Genomic DNA, 19,868 nt, shown 5'->3' on the forward strand with positions numbered 1-19,868 from the left:
TTTTTAAATTGAAAGTTTAGTCAGCAGTATATAAAATTTGTGATAGACTGGTACTAGTGAGTCTCCTTTCAGCAGTGGCCACTGTGATATATCCTGCACAATACCTCCACTATGTAGGTAGAAATGGGTGAAAGGTAAATTTAAAACCGAAAGCAGCAGAACTTGCATACTGAAAGAATGATAAATGTTTGGAATAATCTGCTTGGCAAAGTTGTAGAAACAAAATGTGCATTGTTCAAAATGCAGCTGATGTTGTGATGGGACAGTTAGGGCACTGGAGGGATGAGCTTCGATGGGACAAATGGCCTTTTCTCATCCCAGATTTATTTTGTTAATGCATACGGATTACAGAGCATTTGTTGTGCATTTAACTGGCATATAGGTTTAATCTGTGCTACTGTAGTTGAAAACAGTATTATGATCCAGCATGACAAACTTCAAAAATGAAGACCATGGTGTTAAGAGCACAGAATGTGGGTGAAATTTCCATATGAAAAGTAGCAGTAGTATGGTTGTGTAGTTGAAGTTGTTTACAATTTAATCTCACGATATGCATAACCACCTTGCTGTTGTTTCACCAGTTCATTTAACCTCTGAAGTACCATTTAAGGGCAGGTAGTAAAGATACAAAATAAATTTTAAGAGTGGAACAAAATCCTGATCAGACTGTTCCTGTCGAACCTCCACGCTCAATTATTTTTATATCCAGCATTTGAAATGTGTAACAAATTGGAGGCTGTAGCAATATAGTACTGTTTTGGTGAACTCATTTACAGTACCAATCTTAGTTGAGGCATGAGTTCTGGTTTTTGATTCCTTCCCCTCCGGTGGGAAAGTTTCACTAATTCTCAGGGTGTGAGATTGGAACAGTTCCCAATAAAACCCACTCTTAAGTGTACAACAAAATGAAAAGGTCTTTTTTTGAAGAGCAGTTAATACTGGGGGAATGTGTGATTACAGCCTGACAAGCTTTAAACAGGCAATTTTCCATTAAAAATGTGGACATAGGAATCTATGATGCAAAAAAGTTGATCGAAACTGTGCACCGGCATAAGATTTTTAATATATTCTAGATAATGGTATTGCATTACCAAAATACGATTGACTTTGGTCAAATATCTAGAAGATACTGGATGTTGAAGCCAATAATCCAGTCAAAAGTGAAATGCGTGAATTTGCTGAACCCCAGGATTGGATTGCTTACTTAATTTCCTTGTATTACTTGTATTGGACAATTGATGTTTAATTAAAAAAAAGAAACCTACTTCACCTCCAGTGGCATTGCTCACAGACAAATTTCATTTTTAAAAAAACTTTCTTTTTTTCCAATTGAGTTGGACTCTACAGGTTGCTCATCCGTTTCTTTTTCCCAGCATTGTCCGAAGGGCCAATGCTTGCTGAAATACAGGTCTCATTCTGTCCATGGCACTTGTAAGTGTAAATGATTCGCCATTTACACAGCCGAAAGCAGAGGATGTGGACTTTATTGTTGGTTTCCTGATCTATTCCAACAACAACCTCCACCTATAGCTTGCTAAATGGGCTGAACTGTATCAGTGCAGCACGGTGCATTGTAATACAAATAGCGCCATAAGCTTGTTGACGCACGGGACCAGTTCCGTGTCTAATTTCCTGGCCTTCCATCTGCATGAGTTGTGTGAAGATATGAAATTCTGTTACAATGTGATGTTTCCAGACCACCCCCTGAATCACTTTCCCATAGACTCGCACAAAGACCAGAAAAAGACATCGATACAAATGTGCCGGAGTGATGCTTTGGTGTCAGTCTCCCTGTACTTGACCCCATGGTTGCTAAAGGGAAAAGGTGCTTTAGCTAAACTTTCACTTCGAACTTGAATTTTAAAAATGTTTACAATTATTGTAACTTCAACTTTCAATTACAACTTTTAAGTGGTTTTGGTTATTTCAACTCAATTAAATTTTCAGGTTTGTGTTGAAGTACCTTCTGTGCTTGCTGTGGAATGATTCTTGGTTTTGATTGGTCCTTGGTAAGCAACAAGCAACCAGAAAAGAGTACCCATGACCAATGATGGGACGATTTCCACAATTACCACAATTGACTCAATCTTGGATTGATGGACATTCAGAGTTGGATAACATGGTGAACGTTGGGCATTTTGTGGTTGCAAAGGTTATTACTCTTGTACAGTATTATCAAGCTATTTTAGATGGTAAATTACAGAAAGATTTGCTGTCCATTATATTGTATAATGTCTTTTCAGAAAACAATGGATCTTCTGGTGCAAAATGGCCACTTCTAAGTTCAGCAACTTGATCAAGACAAAATGTGTTAATTTTGCATTAGTCACCAATAAGTTTTTCCAGGGAAGATAAGATCAGATAAAAATGTGCATGTTTTGCATGTTCAAATCTATTAGTACTCAAACAGTACACTGATATTTACATACATCAAGGCTATATGGTCTTTTAAAAAAATACTATGCAAAGCAATATTTGCATACTATTTCCTGCTTCTGTTGATTTTAGCACATGAGAAAGTGTTCTGTTCTTCTTTTGCCAGAAACATTTTCTTAATATATTTAGCTTTTGGCTAAAAAGATTGAAGTGATGAATAAAGAAATGGAGATAATGGCATTGAAAGGCTATTACTTGGTTCATTTCTGAAAGACCCAGATAAGGGCTGGAGACAGAAAAGAATTGTGAAGCTTTTGTCATGATTGAAATAAACCCATTTATCCACAATTACTGCTGAAATATTCTGTTTCTTACGCATAATGTGGTGTTCTAAAAGATAATCAATCATTTTTTCCTTAAGTATTGTGCTCACCAAGTTGAGGGATATTAGTTCCAAGAAATGGAACACTTCCCATTGATTAGCACTTTCCAGTGGGCAGCACTCTCGACTCTGAGTCAGATGGTCGTGGGTTTAAATCCTACTCTAGAGACTGGAGTGCATAATCTAGGCTGACATTCCAGTGCAGTACTGAGGGAGTGCTGCACTGTCGGAGGTGCCCTTTCGGATGAGACATTAAACTGAGGACCCATCTGCCCCCTCTGGTGGACGTAAAAGATCGCATGATGCTATTTCGAAGAAGAGCAGGGGAGTTCTCCCCGGTGTCCTGGCCAATATTTATCCCTCAACCAACACCTAAAAAAATAGATTATCTAGTCATTATCACATTGCTGTTTGTGGGACTTTGCTGTGCACAAATTGGCTGCTGCGTTTCCTACATTACAACAGTGACTACACTTCAAAAGTACTTCACTGGCTGTAAAGCGCTTTGGGACGTCCCGTAATTGTGAAAGGTGCTGTATAAAGCAAGTCTATTATTATATTCTATTTCAGACAATCAGTGTTGATGTCAAGCAATTCCTAGTTCAGGCATAATGTGGTGAGGTGATGGCACCTTAGAGAATAGAGCCAGAAACTGCTGCTTCACCTTGGAGCTGCACTTCTCTGAGCCTGGTGAATAGGAGTCTAGAGGCATGCATACCTTATTCTTGTGCTGTTTCCCTTTATTGAAAACCAGGACCATGTTTTCTATCTGGACTTCTGATTCTTTGATGTTTGTGTCAATGCTATGTCGCAGGAATTCTGCAGGTGTTCATGATACTTTTCCACCTCTTGCTGAGGTATAGGTTAAAGCTGCTTCCTCTAACAACCCTGAAATCTGTTGCTGACCAGCTGTACATTTCCCTGCCGATGGCTGTGAAGTTGAATGTGGCATCACTGTGCACCATGATTTAGAATCATAGAACCTTACAGCATGGAAGGAGGCCATTCGGCTCTTTGAAAGAACTATCCAATTAGTTCCACTCCCCTGCTCTTTCCCCATAGCACTGCAATTTTCTCCCCTTGAAGTACATATTCAATTACATTTTGAAAGTTACCATTGAATCTGCTTCCACTACGCTTTCAGGCAGTGTTTTCCAGATCATCATAACCTGCTACATAAAGAAATTTCACCTCATCTCCCCAGTGGTTCTTTTGCCATTTACCTTAAATCTGTGTCCTCTGGTTATCGACCCTTCTGCCAGTGGAACCAGTTTCTCCTTATTTGCTCTTACCAAAACCCTTCATCTCTTAGAATTTGGAGCAGGTTACTGTCCCATATGCCTTCAAGGGACTGCCTTTGGAAAACTCCTTTATGGGGTTGTAACACCAGAACTTTGGCGCACAGCCATCTGCCCTTATAATCTAGAAAACATCCTAAAACACTTCATTGAGGCAAAATGGACACAGAGCAGTCACACAATTAAAGAGATGAAAAAAGCATGGTTGAAAAGATAGGATTTTAGGGGGCTTTTGAAGGCTAGGAGCGAAGTAGCAAAGAGGAAAGTTTTAGGAAGGGCTTTCCAGGGAGTAGAACAAAATGGCTGAAAGCTCCACCATCAATGGTGGAGCAGAGGGTGAGGGGATACACAGCAGGCCAGAGTTTAAGAACAGAAAGACACAACTGGAGGAGGTTATAGAGTTAAGGTGGGGAGAGATCATGAAAAGACTTGTAAATGGGGATAAGAATTTTTGAGTTTGATGCATTAGGATAAGAGAGCCAATGGAATGTAGAAGGATGGGAGTGACGGGTGAGCAGGACAGGGTTGAGGAGTTTTGGAGCTCAGGGAGGCTGACATTTGAAAAATCTGATTCTGGAAATAACTAAACCGTGATTAGGAACTTCAGTTATAGTGGGAGGTGAGGCAAGGATCGAGGCAATGCACAAAATATATAGCAGGATAAGAGTGTATTCCAAAGCAATAATGCCTTGCAGTGCATTTTGAACTTTGCCCTCATTTATCTTGTAATATCAGCCCCTTAATATGTTATTTGACATGATACACTTGTACCTCTGTAATATATATTTTTAATGCATTTTGTGGGTTTAATAAATATATCCTTTTCAGTTAAGTAATAGTTTGTACTTTTGCAGCAACTTCTAATTTAAACATTTTAGAAGTTGTTTCCTGCAGGTTGTGTATAATTTTACTGTTCGCTGTTGTTAGTGTTACAGCTAAATCTAGATCAGCAATCATTAATTGTTGTACGTGAAATAAAATATTCACCTGTGCGGTTACTTCATATTTTCTTCTATTCCTCCATTTTGGGTCCCCTGCACTGTGGGCAGCATATTAACAGAAGGGTGGGTAGTTGACTTGCTCCCAAGCCTTCTCCTTGACATCCTGGCTGAGATTCAGAGCTCTCCACATGGGAAACTGGAGCACAGACCCCCCCCTCCCCCCAATCTTACCACCAGTATTGCAGTTTATTAATGATGGAGCAAAGTATAGATTAACAATGGGAAAACATTTGGAGCAGACAGTATAAATGGGTTCAAATAACAATTGGATGTGCTTCTGAAGAGTGAAGGGATTGAATGATCTGGTGGGAATGTGAGTGACAGAACTTGTATGGGCTTTTTCTGTTCTTATGTTTACAAAAACATTTAACATTTGCGAATGGAAATCCGTTTCCAGTGGTGTGCCACAGGGCTCAGTGTTGGGTCCCTTGCTGTTTGTGGTATATATTAATGATTTGGACTTGAATGTAGGGGGCATGATTGGCAAATTTGCAGACAACACAAAAATTGGCCGTATAGTTGATAGTGAAGAGGATAGCTGTAGACTCCAAGAAGATATCAATGGGTTGGTGGAGTGGGCGGAAAAGTGGCAAATGGAGTTCAACCCGGAGAAGTGTGAGGTATGCACTTAGGGAGGGCAAACAGTAAAAGGGAATATGCAGTAAACGGGAATATATTGAGAGGGGTAGAGGAAGTGAGAGACCTTGGAGTGCATGTGCACAGGTCCCTGAAGGTGGCAGTACAGGTAGATAAGATTGTGAAGAAGGCATATGGAATGCCCACCGTTATTAGCCGAGGTATAGAATACAAAAGCAGGGATGTAATGATGGAACTGTATAAAAAGCTGGTAAGGCCACAACCGGAGTGTTGTGTGCAGTTCTGGTCACCACATTACAGGAAGGATGTAATTGCTCTGGAGAGAGTGCAGAGAAGATTTACAAGAATGTCGCCAGGGTTTAAAAATGGGAGTTACGAGGAGAGATTGGATAGACTGGGGTTGTTTTCCTTATAGCAGAGGAGGCTGAGGGGAGACTTGATTGAGGTGTACAAAATTATGAGGGGCTCAGATAGAGTAGACAGGAAGTACCTGTTTCCCCTAGCGGAGAGTTCAAGAACTAGAGGACATAGATTTAAGCTGATTGGCGGAAGGATTAGAGGGGACAGGAGGAAAAACTTTTTTGCCCAGAGGGTGGTGGGTGTATGGAATTTGCTGCCCAAATTGGTGGTAGAGACAGGGACCCTCAACTCTTTTAAAAAGTACCTGGACCTGCACCTAAAATGCTGTGAGCTGCAGGGCTACGGACTGGGTGCTGGAAGGTGGGATTAGAATGGGCACCTGGTTGTTCTTTGAGCTGGTGCAGACACGATGGGCCGAATGGCCCCCTTCTGTGCTGTATCTTTTCTATGGTTCTTTTAGATAGGAGATTTTAAAAAAATACAATTTTTTAACAAGCGACTCAAATATTTCTGTTTGCTTCCCAGTCCACTGTTCTCCCAGACTTCATACATTATCTCTGTGGGACAGGTCTTGGAGCCAGCCGTATGGGAGAGTCATATGGGGCTGTACCCTTCAAATTTCCCATCCCCACTTCGGCAAAGTGTCAGGCCTTTGCTCTGCACCTCCCTACAGCACTGCAACTGAGATCTAGAGATCAGTGGATGGGTAGGGTTGAATGTGTGTTGCAACAGTGCATTATGTCACCCACAGTGCAAAGAATTATTTATACAGCTGCAAGATGTTTCTTCTCTGGCAACCAATTCTACACAACAAAAAAAAACCCCAGAAATAGAACACAACAAAATTTCTGCTGTAAAATTGAATTTGAGGTTAAAACACAAATGCATGAAATTTCAAAATTCCTAGGCCATTATGAGGCACAAGCAGATGCCTATTTGGTTATACCCAGAATCTCAAGTAAATTCAAAATAGATCTCAGATAAATTAGTTTATTTCTTAAACGGGCTGTTTTTTTGTCAAATTGCTGTACAGGCAGTGATATTCATCGTTTGCCCAAATGCAGTGACATTTTCATGCAATTTGCATGTGCAAATTTTAAATTTCCCATTTGAAAAATCCATTTGATTTCCTGCTTCATATTTTGCCTGTGTGCTTAGGTGAGGCACATAGATGAGAGTTTTTTTTTGTTGATGTTTATAGCTATCCTTTTAATTTTTCCCCCTCCCTCCCTAATTTTGTTCCATTAAAATCTTAACGAGCCACCGACTCTCAATTCTCAGCCTGTGCCACATCACCTACCTGAATACATTTTGTCAAAAGGGTTTGTTCGTAGTATATCACCATGATAGGCTACCCAGGTGTCAGCTTGACTCAGTTGGTAAGACTCTTACCTCAGAGTCAAAAAGTTGTTTGTACTGGCAGCATTCTGGACTGAAGCACAGAATGCAGGCTGATTAACATTGTATTGCTGGGGTTGTTGTCCTTTGGATGAGATGCTTTACTGCTTGTTCCACTGGTTCAGGTGCATGTGTAAAAATTACATGGTTATATTGAATGAGGGGAAGGGAATTCTTTCAGTGTCCTGGTCAACATTCTTCCCTCAGCGAACACCACCAAAACAGATGAACTGATCATTTATCTCACTTCTGTTTGTAGGACCATGCTGTATGTAAAATGGCTGCTCTGTTTATCTATATAAAGCCATCCCTTACATTTCAAAATAATTCATCATATGCAAAGTGTTGGACATGTTTCTGAAAGGTGCGATAAAGTATTTTCGCCTAGTTTTGGTGGTGGCTGTTTTCTTAAAACTAACCGTAATAGATAACTATATATATATATACACATGGAAAATGCTGAAAAGGCTCATCAATTGAGGCAGCATCTGGGAGAAAGAAACAGAGTTAACGTTTCAGGTCGATGACCTTTCGTCAGAACTGGAAGATGTTAATGGGTTAAAGTTTTTTAGCAAGTACAGAGCCAGGGAAAGTGGGGGGAAGGGAGGGAAGGAAAGAACAAAAGGGAAGGTCTGTGATAGGGTAGAGGGCAAGAGTGATTAAATGACAAAAGGGATGATGGTGCAAGGCAAGGAGGGTGGTAATGGGACAGGTTAAAAAACAAAAGATAGGTCTAGAGCTGTGAATAACAACAATAGAACCATTACCAGACTTGCTGTCTGGAAAAATGGGAGCAATGGTTATGATCTGAAATTATTGAAATCAATGTTGAGTCCGGAAGGTTGTAAAGTGCCTAAAGGAAAGATGAGGTGCTGTTCCTCGAGCTTCATTGGAACAGTGTAAGAGGCTGAGGTCAGAGTGGGAGTGAGACAGGGAATTAAAATGGCAAGTGACTGGCAGGTCAGGGTCACACTTGCGGACAGAGCGGAGTGTTCAGCAAGACAGTCTGCGTTTGATCTCCCCAATGTAGAGGAGACCGTATTGTGAGCAGCGAATACAGTATACTAAATTGAAAGAAGTACAAGTAATCCGCTGTTTCATCTGGAAGGAGTATATGGGGCCCTGGACGGTGGGAAGGGAGGGGGTGAAGGGGCAGGTTTTGCATCTCCTGTGCTCGCAGGTGCCGTGGGGAGGAGAGCGGGTGTTGGGGGTGATGGAAGAGTGGACCAGGATGCCGCGGAGGGAGTGGTCCCTTCGGAATGCTGAAAGGGGAGGGGAAGATGTGTTTGGTGGTGGGATCGCACTGGAGGTGACGGAAATGGCGGACGATGATACGTTGAATGTGGAGGCTGGTGGGATGGAAGGTGAGGACAAGGGGACCCTATCATGGTTCTGGGAGGGAAGGGAAGGGAAGGGATGAGGGTAGAAGTGCGGGAAATAGGACGGACACGGTCGAGGGCCCTGTCAACTACAGTGGAGGGGAATCCTCGGTTGAGGAAAAAGGAAGACATATCGGAGGCACTGGTGTGGAAGGTGGCATCCTCAGTACAGATGCGACGGAGAAACTGGGAGAAGGGAATAGAGTCCTCACAGGAAGCGGGGTGGGTTGAAGTATAATCAAGGTAACTGTGGGAGTCGGTGGGCTTATAATAGATATTGGTTGACAGCCTATCCCCAGAAATGGAGTTAGAGAAGTTGAGGAAGGGAAGAGTCAGAGATGGACCACATGAAGGCGAGGGAAGGGTGGAAATTGGAAGCAAAGTTGATGAAATTTTCCAGTTCGGGGCGAGAGCAGGAAGCAGCACCGATGCAGTCATCAATGTACTGGAAAAAGAGGTGAAGGAGGGCACCTGAGTAGGACTGGAACAAGGAATGTTCCACGTATCCCACAAAAGGGCAGGCAAAGCTGGGACCCAAACGGGTTCCCATAGCGACACTTTTTATTTGGAGGAAGTGAGTGGAGTCAAAGGAGAAGTTGTTCAACGTAAGAACAAGTTCAGCCAGGCGGAGGAGGGTGGTGGTGGTTGGGGACTGGTTGGACCTCCGTTCAAGGAAGAAGTGGAGGGCTTGCAGGCTGTCCTGGTGAGGGATGGAGATAAAGAAGGACTGGACATCCATGGTGAAAAGGAGATGGTTAGGGCCGGGGAACTGGAAACTGTTAAAGTGGTGGAGGGCGTCAGAAGAGCCACGGATGTAGGTCAGAAGAGACTGGACAAGGGAAGAAAAAATAGAGTAGAGATAGGAGGAAATAGGTTCCGTGGGACAAGAACGGGCTGAAACGATCTTGGGAAGGAGATAGAAGCAGGTTGGGGGGGTCCATGAGGTTGGAGGCTGTGGGGAGATGATCTCCAGAGGAGATGAGGTCAGTGACGGTCTGGGAAACTATGGCTTGATGTTCAGCAGTGGGGTCGTGGTCCAGGGGGAGTTAGGAGGAGGTGTCGGAGAGTTGGCTTTCAGCCTCCGCAAGGTAGAGGTCTGTTCGTCATACAACAACAGCGCTGCTCTTGTCAGCGGGTTTAATGACAATGTCAGGGTTTGACCTGAGAGAACGGAGTGCTGCGAGTTCAGAGGGAGGTAGATTAGAGTGAGTGAGGGCAGTAGAGAAATTGAGACGGCTGATGTCACATCGGCAGTTCGCAATGAAAAGATCAAGAGAGGGTAAGAGGCCAGAGGGAGGGGTCCAGGTGGAATGAGAATTCTGAAGATGGGAGAAAGGGTCCGCTGTGCAGGGGGGAAGACTCCTGGCAAAGGAAGTCAATGCGGAGGCGAAGGTGCCGGAAGAAGAGTTCAGTATCGTGTCGAGCTCAAAATTCATTGAGGAGGGGTGTAAGGGGATGAAGCTAAGGCCTTTGCTGAGGACTGATCGTTCGGGGTCATAGAGGGGAAGGTCAGAGGGGATAGTGAAAACACAACAAAGGGTGAGATTGGAGGGAGGGATGGGGTCAGAGGAAAGTGAAGGGGAAGAATGATCAGGAGGGGTGTTGGTATCTAAGAGTTGTTGAAGCTTACGGTCCCTGACACCTGAAAGGAAGAAGAAAAGTTTTTTGTTAAAGTGTCGGATGAGGTGAAGGATGAAATAGAACTGCGGACCAGGATAACTCAAATAGAGTGAGTTGGTGCTGCTGGAGTGAGAGGTCGAGAGTGCGCATGGTGTGAGCATGGATCTTGGGAAGCGGCGAGAGCAGTGGTTCGAGGAACGCTGAATATCATGGAGATATCTGTAATCACGGGTGGATCCGAAACATGAAGGGTGGAATTTAAGTTGAAAACCATGAGCTGGAGACAGTTGCTGAGGAAAGAGATGTGGCTGTGAAAGCGGGTTTGCGTCTGTGGGAAACTTGGAAGTCAGCGGGTTGGAGCTGGCTTCCGAACCCTTTCTGCAATTTTCGCAGCCCCAACGCACCCGCAATTTAAGTTGAAAATTGAGCCCAACGTTTCAAGTCGAAGACCTTTTGTCAGAACGGGAAGATGTTAAAGAGTTAACGTTTTTAAGCAAACGGTTGTTTTTTACATTGGAGGGAGGTGTACAGTGGTGTTCCCCGCGGTTGGTACTGGGACCACTGCTTTTCTTGATAGATATTAATGACTTGGACTTGGGTGTACAGGGCACAATTTCCAAATTTGCAGATGACGCAAAACTTGGAAGTGTAGTGAACAGTGAGGAGGATAGTGATGGACTTCAAGAAGACATAGACAGGCTGGTGGCATGGGCGGGCACATGGCAGATGAAATTTAACGCAGAAAAATACGAGGTGATACATTTTGGTAGGAAGAATGAGGAGAGGCAATATAAACTAAAGGGTACAATTCTAAAAGGGGTACAGGAACAGAGAGATCTGGGGGTATATATACACAAATCGTTGAAGGTGGCAGGGCAGATTAAAAAAGCATATGGGATCCTGGGCTTTATAAATAGAGGCATAGAGTACAAAAGCAAGGAAGTCATGATGAACCTTTATAAAACACTGGTTCGGCCATGGCTGGAGTATTGTGACCAGTTCTGGGCACCACCCTTTAGGAAGGATGTGAAGTCCTTAGAGAGGTTGTGGAAGAGATTTACTAGAATGGTTCCAGGGATGAGGGACTTTAGTTACATGGATAGACTGGAAAAGTTGGGGTTGTTCGCCTTGGAGCAGAGGAGGTTGAGAGGAGATTTGACAGAGGTATTCAAAATCATGAAGGGTCTAGACAGAGTAGATAGAAAGTTGCGCCAAATGGCCTGTTTCTGTGCTGTAAATTCTTATGTAATAAGGAATTTAAAAGTCGTCTAAGTCAGAGCCTTGTACAGCCCCGATCCCAATACTGTGTTGCAAGTTTCGTCAGTTGCAGGCTGGACAGAGGAATGTTTCAAACTCAATCAGCGCTGCGTGATTGATCCAGTTTGTTCGTGACTTTTGAGTGGTGGGATATTCAAAATCCAGAAAGTCACGTTAATTCTTTTCCAGGATATAAAAAGAGCTGTTCTGTTCAAATCAAGGATTCTGTTTGCAAATTGCAAAGCGATTGGTCAGTTTGAAACACCTGAACGGGAGAAAAATTGGTTTGAATTTCTAAGAAATTAATTAAGCTCCCATAAATGACAAAAAAAATTCTAGGAAAAGAAACACTGAATCCTTTAAAAGTTATTTGAAAAAAATTAGCTTAGTTCTTAAGAGTTACAATCTTTTTATTTTGTCCACTTGAAGAGTTAGGTGGAAGGATACCTATTGGGAATAAGTAACTAAATTATATGACTATTATGAGCTTGCTCATCAACTTGCTTAATATTTGAAACTTAAATTAAGGTCTGATGTGCTGCCTACTGCTTTTGAAGACTGGAGAGAAATGATCTTGCAATACTGTAAACTCCAGTAGGCAAAAGCAAATTACTGGATAAGGATTTACTTTTCATTTCCTAGCATGTTACTGAAATCTCAAGTAAAGGACACAAAGGTTGGAGACTTGTCCATGAGTGTGATATAAGATACGAGAGCCAAAATAATCTAGGGTAAGAAGGTTAGACAAGACCAAAAAACTTAACAGCACTATATAATACAAGTATTTCTTGCCTGCTTTAGTGAACCAGAACATTATCCAACTTAGTTCTGTTTGGTAGATGTGCCCTGCTGCTACTCCTTATGGCCTGTGCCATGAAACATGTTTGCTTTGAAAGTGCTGGCATAAATTAAATGATTCCTGGGTTTTACAGGGCAACCTGTCAACAATAGCTATCTGTTATATTGTCTGATTTTGGAATCTACCATTCTAGGATGTATGAATAGGTTAATACTCTACATATAAATTTCCCGGTTATAATCCAACAATTTTATTTTAAAATCACAAGCTTTCGGAGATTATCCCCTTCGTCAGGTGAATGAGTGAAAGATTCTCAAATCGCATATCTTATATTAGGCTGGGACAGCATCACACCAATCAAAAGGTGTCGTTGTTGTTCAAACAGGCCAGTCACGGAGAACAGCACGTCCCAGTACACTGGATATACATTGTGTCAATTACACAGACAGAAAGAAAGAGACCCAAATGGCAGAGAGAGAGAGAGAGAATATTAAAACACATAACTTTTTTTTCCCTTTTTGCTGGTGGGGTTACGTGTAGCGTGACATGAACCCAAGATCCCGGTTGAGGCCGTCCTCATGGGTGCGGAACTTGGCTATCAACTTCTGCTCGACGATTTTGCGTTGTCGTGTGTCTCGAAGGCCGCCTTGGAGAACGCTTACCCGAAGATCGGTGGCTGAATGTCCTTGACTGCTAAAGTGTTCCCCGACTGGGAGGGAACCCTCCTGTCTGGCGATTGTTGCGTGGTGTCCGTTCATCCGTTGTCGCAGTGTCTGCATGGTCTCGCCAATGTACCATGCTCCGGGGCATCCTTTCCTGCAACGTATGAGGTAGACAACGTTGGCCGAGTCACAGGAGTATGAACCATGTACCTGGTGGGTGGTGTCCTCTCGTGTGATGGTGGTATCCGTGTCGATGATCTGGCATGTCTTGCAGAGGTTGCCGTGGCAGGGTTGTGTGGTGTCGTGGACGCTGTTCTCCTGAAAGCTGGGTAATTTGCTGCGAACGATGGTCTGTTTGAGGTTGGGTGGCTGTTTAAAGGCGAGTAGTGGAGGCGTGGGGATGGCCTTAGCGAGGTGTTCGTCGTCATCGATGACATGTTGAAGGCTGCGGAGAACATGGTGTAGTTTCTCTGCTCCGGGGGAGTACTGGACGACGAAGGGTACTCTGTTGGTTGCGTCCCGTGTTTGTCTTCTGAGGAGGTCTATGCGATTCTTCGCTGTGGCCTGTCGGAACTGTCGATCGACCTCCCTGACAGTGCTGCTTTGTAACCAGCCTTACAGAAATGCCCAGGACTATTCTGAACAGACTTATTTAATTTATTTTGTTTCTTGCATTCCTGGCAGACAAGTGCTTTGCTTCTGTTTGATGCCTTCTTCAAACCACCTGGTTGAGCTCAGGAATTTATTTGGGAGCGGGCAGCTCGCAGATAAAATCCCATTTCCTAACTCTGCAATACAAAGACCACCGTGGTGCCCTGCCTTTTCACTTACTTTTAACCTTACTGTTCATTGTATTGCCATACTTAAAAAGTGTGTAGTTTCCTACATTACAACAGTGACTACACTTCAAAAATACTTCATTGGCTGTAAAGCACTTAGGAACCTTATGAGGCCGTGAAAGGCGTTACATAAATGCTTTTTTCTTTTCTCTTTTTCTTTCTAACAGCAGCACTATGTGTGGTAGCTCACTGTCTGTCTTCTACAGTGAATAAGATATATCTGAAAGGTATTCTTAATTGTGGTGTAAAAGGAGCGCAGCTTTACAAATAATATTTTGTAATTAACTTGGATAATAATGCATCATACATTGTAAAAGATGTTAGCTGTCTTGAGTTTTGGTAAAGTTTCTAATTAAATTAGTCGTCTTTGTTTTTTCTCCAACCCCCCATCACCCAAATTTAATTTGTTTTCTTCTCATGAAGTCTACATAATTTCCTGCCTTTTTTTTATCCAAGGGCTGGAGTTTGGTGGGCAGGGCTGACAATCTATTTTCAAGCATCTGCCAATGCTACTGTTGAGCAGGTTACTAGGGGACAAGCAAGAGGTGCGTGGCTCATTGTTTATTTCTTTCTCTTCTCCAGACATCTTGGTTGAGATTCTGACCTTACTGTGTGAAGGATCACAGGATGAGTCTGGGGGCTGCAGGGGGTGGGTGTAAAATATGAAGAGAGGGCACCTGTGTTATACTGCTCCGCAGTACACACCAACGTATTGAGCTGCCTTAGATGCGTTTAATTCACAAAATTGATTCTTCTGTTGCCCTGAGGTTGTGTAAATCTGTTCATTTACTTTCCAAAGTTGCAGTGTTACAGATGGTCCAATTAGTAGCACAGGAGTTGTAGTAAATAATTCCTAGCTCAAGTTTGTGAAATAAAATCTGTTTGGAAAATGTTACACATTGATCTGAGGAGAGAGATGTGGAAATGAAATATGTCACTTTTTTTTCTTAGTGCCACTGTGCAGTGATGTGGATGGCAGGTAATGAGGCACAACAGTGACAGTGTTAACTGAAGTGGGTTAAACTACAGGAGCTATCTAAATAACTAGTTTGCCCATACGGTATTACTGTGATCTGATGTGAAAGTGTATTGAGCTGCCCAATGCAGTATTAGCTTTTGCTGCTCTATTTTTCACGGGAAAATAACCTACTTATTGAATTATATTGCAGAGAACGTTCTACGCAAACGTGACTATTATAATTAACCCATTTGAGCCGTGATTGCTGCTTTCAGTGTTCTCGTGATTTTTAGCCTGTATTGTCTGTCAGATTATTTTGTATAAATAGTATTTGACTATACAGGCTCTGCGTTGGACTAGGGAACAGAGATCTGATAAAAGTATGAAACACTGCTTTTTAATGTTAGGCAGATCTTGAGGCAGCTGCTAGGAATTTCACAACAGTGGCCTTGTAATGGATAGCCAGCAGGAAACCCCTTACTGATTCCTCTCCTCCCTGAACCAGGGGCATTGCAGCCAATTGTAGCGCTCCCGAACGACTATTTCCCCTAGTGGGGAAGTCCAGAACAAGGGGGCATAACCTTAAAATTAGAGCTAGGCTCTCTAGGGGTGATGTCAGGAATCACTTCTTCACAATGGTAGTGGAAATCTGGAACACTTTCCTCCAAAAGCTGTTGAGGCTGGGGGTCAATTGAAAATGTCAAAACTGAGACTGATAGGTTTTTGTTTGGTAAGGGTTGTTAGAACCAAGGCGGGTAAATGGGGTTAAGATTCAGATCAGTAATGACCGAATTGAATGGCGGGAGGAACAGGCTCGAGGGGCTGAATTACCTACCCCTGTTCCTATGACTTGTCCCAGCTAAAATCAGCACAGGTTGAGAATCAAAGCTGGGGTCTTCCTGGCCTGTATGACTCAGCACCACAACAGATGAGCCCTCTCAGGAGCGCTAAATCATTAGATTCTAATAAAGCTGTCTACAAAAGCTGAATATGCAAATTCATTGGTTGAAGAGATATTTTACCCATCTTGTTTTTCTCATTGGATTGAGCATTTGAGAATTCTATTGCTACACTGTAAATCGAATTTGAAAGCTACATTGTGAGGGTGTTCTCATTTGCAGCAGTGACGATGATTTACTGTCAACCAGCTGGAGAGTGAAACTGTCTCCTACCACTGTGGCACAGTGTATTGTTGCAACATTGGGTTGCAGTCAGTTCCGTGATTTATTTTCCACAAAAGAATCCAACACAGCAGGGCTTAAAACAAAAGGAGACATTTTAGAAAATTGCTCCAAAATGATAACACCTATGAACTGAGATCCAGCTTAAATTGAGCCTTAAAAATAATCTACTCATCACTCCTTACGAACGTTTCTGGACCTTCTGTTCCTCCCACCTCAAAAAACTCCGGGAGCTGAGTTTAACAGCTCTCACAAATACCTCAGCTGAAGGCCAGTCAGCTGTAGCCTGACCTATTAAATTAAGAGCATCATGTGGAATTTTGTAGTAATGTCTGGTTATAATCATAAGAAATTATAACTTTTGTCTTTGGATGGGGTGGGGGGGGGGGGGGGCGATGAAATGGGTGGTCTGAGAAATGTCACTGTAATCCTCAAATTCTTGTAATAGTAATGTCAGAATTATTAAGAGAATTGCTGCATTGAATAAAAAGCTTGAGGTAACCCTGCAAGTTACAATGTTATAATTGCAGCATTCTTTTGTTCTCTGTCCATGAGTGAGTCACATGGAAACCAACCACACACAGTCGCTTGTAATGGATGGTATGGCATACAGAGGATTTGCGCCTGCCAGATGTGGCATATGATTTTTTTTTAGACCACTCACGAATCTAACCACAGAGCCAATAAGCAGCAAAGTCATGAGTGGGTTAGGCTGGCTGGAGTCACAAATAATCTAAGAATGACATTCTGACGTATTGTAACCAGCAGCCTTGTGCTCAGTTTATGTGTGGCTTTGCAGACTAGAGTTTTAGTGTAAATGTACATGGCTTTCACACAGCATGTTTTAATACATTTGTAGTACTGTAAAGTGAAGTGCAATTTACCTGCTGACAAGCATGCAATTGTTTGAATGGTAACCACAAAATAAAGTGAGTACTGTTACCTGCCCAATCCTTAGTCATCTAATTTAATTATTTGCTTACCATGGGCATTCAGGTAAATAAATTTGGACTTGTCAATACTGGAAGAGTTGACAAAAAAACTCAGAATTTCATCTATGTTTAGCAGCATTTCCATTGGTAATACAAAGATAGAAGGAAAGAAAGACTTGCATTTATATTGCGCCTTTCACGACCTCAGGACGCCCCAAAACGCTTTACAGCCATTTAAGTACTTTTTGATCGGTAGTTGTAATGTAACCTTACTACCTGTTATAATGTAGGAAATGCGGCAGCCAATTTGTGCATAGCTAAGTTTATACGAATCATTGGTTAGGCTTCAGATAGAATATTGTGTCCAGTTTTGGGTGTCTGAGTTGAGGAGGGATGTCAAAACCACTAAGATGGTGCAGAACAGACTCAATAAGACAATACCAGAGGTTTTAGGTATGAGGAAAGGCTTGAGAAAGCCTTGTTCTCATTGAGAACAAGAAGGTTACTAGGAGATCTGATGGAGGTATCCTCAGTGTTTGAGGATACTTAAGAATGTTAGTGACAGTAATAATTTATACTAGTTGATCTTGTGAAATTCTGCACAAGGCATGATTAATCTTTGACAGAGTCTCCCAAATTCCTAATGCCAGCTCTGGTGCATAGTACATAGGACCATTATTGTTTTAACAGTATATCAATGAAAATAAATCAACAGTGCATTTGTTCAACAATGAAAGATGTATGGATACCCTGAATGAGATAGCAGAATTTGCTTTGGGACAAACAAATTGTTTTCCTCTTTTTAAAATATATTTCACGGCTGTTCCAACATGCTCTCTATCAATGCAGCCAGGAGCAATTGTTAGTGAACTTCTCAGTGGTTACTGGGCCTTGTACTCTGCAGTGTGTGTTTATTGACAACAGTTATTGTACATACTGTGGGACAAAAATGAGAGAGAATCTTGTAATAATTTTTACGATTCACTTTTCTTCTCTAGTAGTCCTGCTGAAATTTGACACATGTGCTAATTGACTACTTCAAATCTTACAGCCTTGCTGAAGGAACCCATGTATTCCTGAAAGCTGTTGGGTAGACTTTCATCTTTACGTCCTAGGCATTAGGTATCAGCTGGGCAGAGCACAGAGAGGAAAACATGTCCGCAGCACACACAGCCTTCCCAGTTTTCCTTCTAATGGTGCTATCAGCAAATGAGCGATTATTGTATTTGTATGTTATATTGATGTTTATTTTAAATAGGTTAATGCCTCCACTAAAGTACCAGGCAGAGGAATATCATCTGAGCATATTATGTGTTTGTCCATTGGTATTGCCAAAAGTAATTTTTATGGCTTACAACAGTGTAAAGTGCCATAAATGCTTACCAGTTATATATTCTACCAATAATTTTTACGTTGTAGTATTAGGTTCCAAGCTAGCAATTCAAACATTTGTTTTTCCATCAAAAGAATCAACACATAACCATAAAAGTGTTTAACAGTATTTATTGTCCGGTGAATCAGATTATGGTTTATGTTTATCATCTAAACACAGGTGAGTCAATTCAGCTCCATTCTTACAGTACTCGATTTTAGTTTTAAGTTCACTGAGTGATGTTGGATACTTTGGACTTGAAAATATTCATGTAATATTTATTTTCTGTTCAATTTCTCTTAACGAGCAGCTGTTACTGTCCCTATTTCAGTCTTAAATTGGTGATGTTGGAGCCCAAGAAATGTCTTGTTCACTGTTAGAAGAATTATTCTAAACTTTAAAATATAACTATGTCTATTATTTTACTTCTCATAGTTGTAAAAGATTATATTACTATTGGAACACAGGCTTGAGTCTGATTTTTTTTGTTTTCCCCGTTATCTCTTTCTCTGTGCTTTTCCTTTAAGTACAATCCTTCTTAGTTTTGAGTTAGTTATGAGTTAGGTTCTTTGCTTATTGAGTGCCTATTGTGTTTGAAACCAAGCAACTGCCAGGAAGAGAAGATTGCTGTTTGTAAATTTCAACATCAAGTTACTAGCATGTTCCCTGTTTAGTAGCTTTTGTTTCGAACATCCTTCATTATGATCATAGAACAACCCAGAGCTAAATGTTGACCAAAAATACTTTCAAAAGCCTGTTTGTACCTACTGAGGTGCTATTCAGTTGTTTGCAGGACCCCCTCAATTGTGCCTCAAGTGAATGGATGGGCCCTCGAGCTCCTCCAATCTCTGCTTTGTAACCTGCTAGTCGCAAGAATGGAGATGAATTGACTCACCTGTGATTTTTCTTTTCCCTTATGTGGGGAAGTGCCTGGTCTACTCTTAGCACCTCTCAGTAACAGCCAGGAGAAATTATGAACTCTGCTCTGGGAACTGAGCATGCAAATCCACATCCTGCCACTACGGGAAGAATCTCAATAGAATGGGTTCTACAGTGTATGCGGTCAAAATAAAATTCAACATCCAAATACAGTTAACAATTTTTTTAATGTTCTTATCTTCTATCTCTCTACAGGCTGGGAGTCTCAGCTGCTGGAAACCGGGTTCCTTGGTATTTTCCTGTGTCCTGTGCTGACCCTCCGTACCATTCCACGTCATACGCCACCATCCAAAATTGTCATCTGGTCTTTTCGTTGGCTCATTTTCCGCATTATGCTGGGAGCGGTAAGGGTTTTTATCATTGAAATATTAGATTTCACTCTAATCTTCTGTTCCGCAGCATTAATTAGGAGCAGGTGCAATTTAGAGATGCACAATTAAAACTGGAATGGTGGGGGGGTTGTGCAGGAGAGAGAGAGATAGGTTGTAAACAAGTTCTTCTGTGACATGATCATTGAT

At 41.9% G+C, this 19,868-nt stretch overlaps 1 protein-coding gene across 2 annotated transcripts in view; it reads left to right on the plus strand.

Annotated features, from left to right (window-relative positions):
• Positions 1–19,868, plus strand: part of lmf1 (lipase maturation factor 1) — a 469,834-nt gene that overhangs the window by 135,688 nt on the left and 314,278 nt on the right. For both annotated transcript variants that reach the window (XM_068002920.1, XM_068002921.1), the window contains one exon: positions 19,546–19,694. In XM_068002920.1, coding sequence (XP_067859021.1) covers positions 19,546–19,694 — 149 coding nt within the window. The remainder of the gene's footprint in view (positions 1–19,545; positions 19,695–19,868) is intronic.

This window comes from Heptranchias perlo, chromosome 22 (genome assembly GCF_035084215.1).
Source record: "Heptranchias perlo isolate sHepPer1 chromosome 22, sHepPer1.hap1, whole genome shotgun sequence".
Lineage (NCBI taxonomy): Eukaryota > Metazoa > Chordata > Chondrichthyes > Hexanchiformes > Hexanchidae > Heptranchias > Heptranchias perlo.